This window comes from Schistocerca gregaria, chromosome 5 (assembly GCF_023897955.1).
Source record: "Schistocerca gregaria isolate iqSchGreg1 chromosome 5, iqSchGreg1.2, whole genome shotgun sequence".
Taxonomy (NCBI): domain Eukaryota; kingdom Metazoa; phylum Arthropoda; class Insecta; order Orthoptera; family Acrididae; genus Schistocerca; species Schistocerca gregaria.
Window position 1 is genome coordinate 627,321,095 of NC_064924.1, and position 4,448 is coordinate 627,325,542.

Genomic DNA, 4,448 nt, shown 5'->3' on the forward strand with positions numbered 1-4,448 from the left:
TTGCGTTCAGAGTCCACATCCGCCCCTGGAAATATCTTACAATTTAAAATCTGGTTCCTAAATCTCTGTCTGACCATTATATAATCAATCTGAAACTTTCCGGCGTCTCCGGTGTCTCTAGCTCTCTTACTCGTATACAACCTTCTGTCATGATTCCTATGATTAAATTATGCTCCGTGCAAAATTCTACCAGGTGGCTTCCTCTTTCATTCCTTTCGCCCTATCCATATTGACCTACTACTTTTCTTTCTCTTCCTTTTCCTACTATCGAATTCCAGTCCGGCATGGCTATTAAACTTTCGGCTCCCTTAACTATTAGAATAATTTCTGTTATCTCATTACACATGCCATCGATCTCCTCCTCATCTGAGGAGCTAGTTGGCGTATAAACTTCTACTGCTGTGGTGGGTGTCTATATTGGCTACAATAATACGCTCACTGTGTTGTTCATAATAGTTTATCCGCGTTGCTTATTACTAAACCTACTCCTGCATTATCCCTATGATTTTGTATGTTTAACCCTGTACTCACCTTCACTAATTCCCACTATATCCAACTTTAACCTAGCCATTTCCCTTTTTAAATTATTTAACCTACCTGTCCGATTAAGGGATCTGACATTCCACGCTCAGATAGTAGAACGCCAGTTTTGTTTCTCCTGATAACGACCTCCTCTTGAGCAGTGCTTCGTCCGGAGATCCGGATGGGGGACTGTTTTACCTCCGGAATATTTTACCCAAGAGGATGGCATCATCATTTAACCTTAGAGTAGAGCTGCATTACATCTGTTGTTTCCCCTTGCTTTCAGGCGTTCGCAGTACCAGTAAATGAAAGCCGTTTTGGTTGATGTTACAAGGCCAGATCAGTCAATCATCGCCGGCTTCTGTGGCCGAGCGGTTTTGGCGCTTCAGTCTGGAACCGCGCGACCGCTACGGTCGCAGGTTCGTATCCTACCTCGGGCATGGGTGTGTGTGATATCCTTAGGTTGGTTAGGTTTAAGTAGTTCTACGTTCTAGGGGACTGATGACCTCAGGTGTGAAGTCCCATAGTGCTGAGAGCCATTGGAACCATTTTCAGTCAATCATGCAGACTGTTGCCCCTGCAACTACTGAAAAGGCTGCTGCCCCTCTTCAGGAACCACACGTTTGTCTGGCCTCTCAACAGATACCCCTCCGTTGTGGTTGCACGTACAGTACGGCTAATTGTATCGCTGAGAAAAGCAAGCCTCCCCACCACCGGCAAGGTCCTTTTTTTTTGTCTCACATCTAAATCAGGATGGACGAGCAGAGCAAACTCCATCCACCTGAACGTAAGGTCAGTATCCTGACAACTGCCACTGCCTCATTCGGCCTGCTCCAATTGTACAGTGTTATTTAGTTTACAGACCGTTTGCTCTAGAGAACTTACAATATGAAACATAGTTTTTCACTTCATCACTGCATACAGAAAGGACGCCCACCAGGGAGCCCTCGGACAGAAACATGCTGTTATGTCCCTTGCACCAACTCCAGTCTGTTCGAAAAGTTGACACCAGGTTCATAAACGTTCAACAGCGCTCCATTCACGTCTTCATGTCAGTCCGCCAGAAAAACTGAGTCATTTTCAATGACTGGTCGCTCTCCTTTTCTAGTTCGTGTATGGTGGGTTGAAGTCGGGCATTTGGGGATCGTACTTGTCGTGAACGCAGAATGTGAACAAAGTAAGCATTACACTACTAATTCCTCGCTGGATGGATTTTTCGAAGCGGTTTACTGTATGAGTCAGCCCCGACAATGATCACGTAGCATCATTAATGTTAGAAAACACCTGCGGTGGCAGATCACTGGAAACAGTAACAGTCGTAGATTTGTGGAAGGAACGGCCCAGACAGACCCGAAGATAATAGACTAAATAAAATACATGCGCGAAAAGCTATGGCAGTCCGAGATTGCATTATTATTATTATTATTAGTATAACCGTAATCTTCGTCGTCGTCGTCGTTACAGCGTTGAAACGCTGTAACAAATGCGTGTGAAAAGGCCGCGTGGAGAATCGCCGTTTTGGAGGGGTCTTGGTGCTCGGTTCCTATTCGAGCTAGGAACATGGGGCTAATAGTTTTCGGTTTATTCGGCCATTTGTAAGGCCTTTCGAAAAGCTATGTTACAGTGTATTAAACATGATTTGAACGACGAACCGGAACTGTCACACATACAAATTGTGCGAATCGATTGATTCCTTTTGAACAAGGTTTTAATTGGACTGAAATTAATGCTCTGCTAATGGCACAATTTTTATGTGGACCGTTCGGTTTTTATATGCAAGAGACGCATTGAAACTTACCACTTCTATACTTTAAACTTGTACAAATCGGTTCAAACTTTGAACAAAGGTAGATAAATGCGTAAAGTCATAACGAAATTCTTTTATCCAATAATCTTTAATCGTTTCCGAGATATTATGTTTTAAATTAGAGCTAAATGCAGCACGTAAAATTCGTCCTTAAGTGAAGGTAACGTGCAGAAATGATGTAAAGTTGTTTAAATAAATAAAAATGTATTATTACGAGACAACTGAAAACACACTTTCAAAACCCTTAGTTAACCCATAAGTCCCAAATGAATTTTTTTAACTGAATTTTTTATTCCTTAATTATAATGTACATAGTGTATTAACCGCAATAAGTACAAAAATAGCCAAAGAAAATTTATACATGCTGATATAATGGTCATCTTCAAAATAGGACGCTGGGATCTAACAGTATCGAATATCATACTAAACTGTATTCAAGTCTTAACTATTTATTTCTTGCGAAATGGTACAAAACACTTCACACACAGTGTTATACGGCATTTAACACAATATGTTTTTGGTTTCCTGTCGCATTTAGCTCTTACACATCTTCTTTGCGTGCTTCTTTTGTCAATCATATGACGAATTCCATCAAACCTGATGTCTGGTATCACTCTCAACTGACTTGATGGGTATTCCATTGGACGTCCAATATTCGGTCTTCCAGTGTCCAATTTCAGGTATGTAACTGTAACAGCACGTCGGAATTCATCAAATCCAGTGCATTTTTCCTACGTACTAGTCTGTAGAAGAGCCAGGCATTTACGAGAGCCATTTCCAGCAAACGTGTAAATAGGACCCAGTACCATTTCTCCCTCTAATTACCGTCGCACCAGTCATGGTGGTCAACACCTCCCATGTACGTGTTATACGACTTCAAAATGGCAGGTTGTTGCACTAGTGTCTTCTTACTTGCTTGTCTACTGTACCGTGTAGCTGCTCCCGAAGGTTCAACTTTGTCAAAATTTGTACCAATTGTGACGCATCTGTTTTCGTGCCATCGAACAAATTCCTGTCGAACTGGCAGTCATAGTTTCGTCGAACTGTGTTTTTCAGTTCGTTGCTGCTCAGTAGTGGACAGTCACCAACTCGATTCTCTCTGGCAGTCCCAGTTGCTCGAAAACTCAAATTTCTCAGATGAGTCAGAAGATCTCTACTAGTGAAGAAATTGTCAAAGTACAGACAAGGATTCTCTGGTTTTCAATGCAGTCCAGCATGTTTAGGACTACTCTTGATCTCAATAGTAGGTCATCCCTTGCAATATCTTCTGAATCCTTTCCACAGTATAAATCGAATTTGAAACAGTAAGCACTTGCTCCACAAAGAGACCACAACTTATAGCCAAATCTAATGTTTGATCAGATGAACTGTTTCAGCCCACGTTGTCCATAGTATTTGACTATCATTTCGTCAATTGACAAATTTTCCTCAAATATTCCAAAATTTTGAAAAGATTCATTTATTATTTTCAAGAGAGGTCTGATTTTGAATCTGCGATCATGTTTGTTTTCATTGGCTAAGTCATTATCTTGAAAATGAAGCAATGTTTTCAACTTCTGATATTTATTCATTGTCATAGCTTTCTTTATAATTGATATGCCAACATCTTCATCTTCAGACCAGTATAGCTTCTCAGCAGGGAGCTTATGGTAGCCAGCAAAAAGAAGAAATCCAACAAACACCTTCACTTCTTCAACTGTGAGGATAAAATCCTGCATATTCTTCATATTTACTGCATATCTCACAGTTTCTTTCACTATGAAGTGGTATATGTTTTCGTTCATCAGTTCTTCAAACATCTCCTTCGGAGTCAAGGAAGAAAGTTGTTCCTTCAATTCCTCTCTCTTTGTGCTGATGTCATGCTCACTAGTTTGAGACAGCTTTTATAAACTGGAAGAGTCTTTTCCAATTGACTTTCTCATCAGTAAGACGTCTCTTCTTCAATTCACTTCTGGAAACTTGGGATGTACCTGGCAGTGAAGTTTTATATACAGTTTCTTCGTTATTCTCTGGTGCAACATAATGCAATTCAATACACCCTGGCACATCTGAGACTTCCACGGTTCCAGTAACATCGTCTGGACCTTCTTCCTCGTCCGTCATACAGTCTACTTCAGGA

The 4,448-nt window shown here is 41.0% G+C and overlaps 1 protein-coding gene across 1 annotated transcript; it reads right to left on the reverse strand.

Moving 5' to 3' along the window:
* Positions 1 to 3,687: 3,687 nt before the first annotated feature.
* Positions 3,688 to 4,128, reverse strand: LOC126273422 (piggyBac transposable element-derived protein 2-like). The gene has a single exon (XM_049976974.1). It carries the CDS (start codon positions 4,126 to 4,128, stop codon positions 3,688 to 3,690), a length of 441 nt encoding a protein of 146 aa, XP_049832931.1.
* Positions 4,129 to 4,448: the final 320 nt, after the last annotated feature.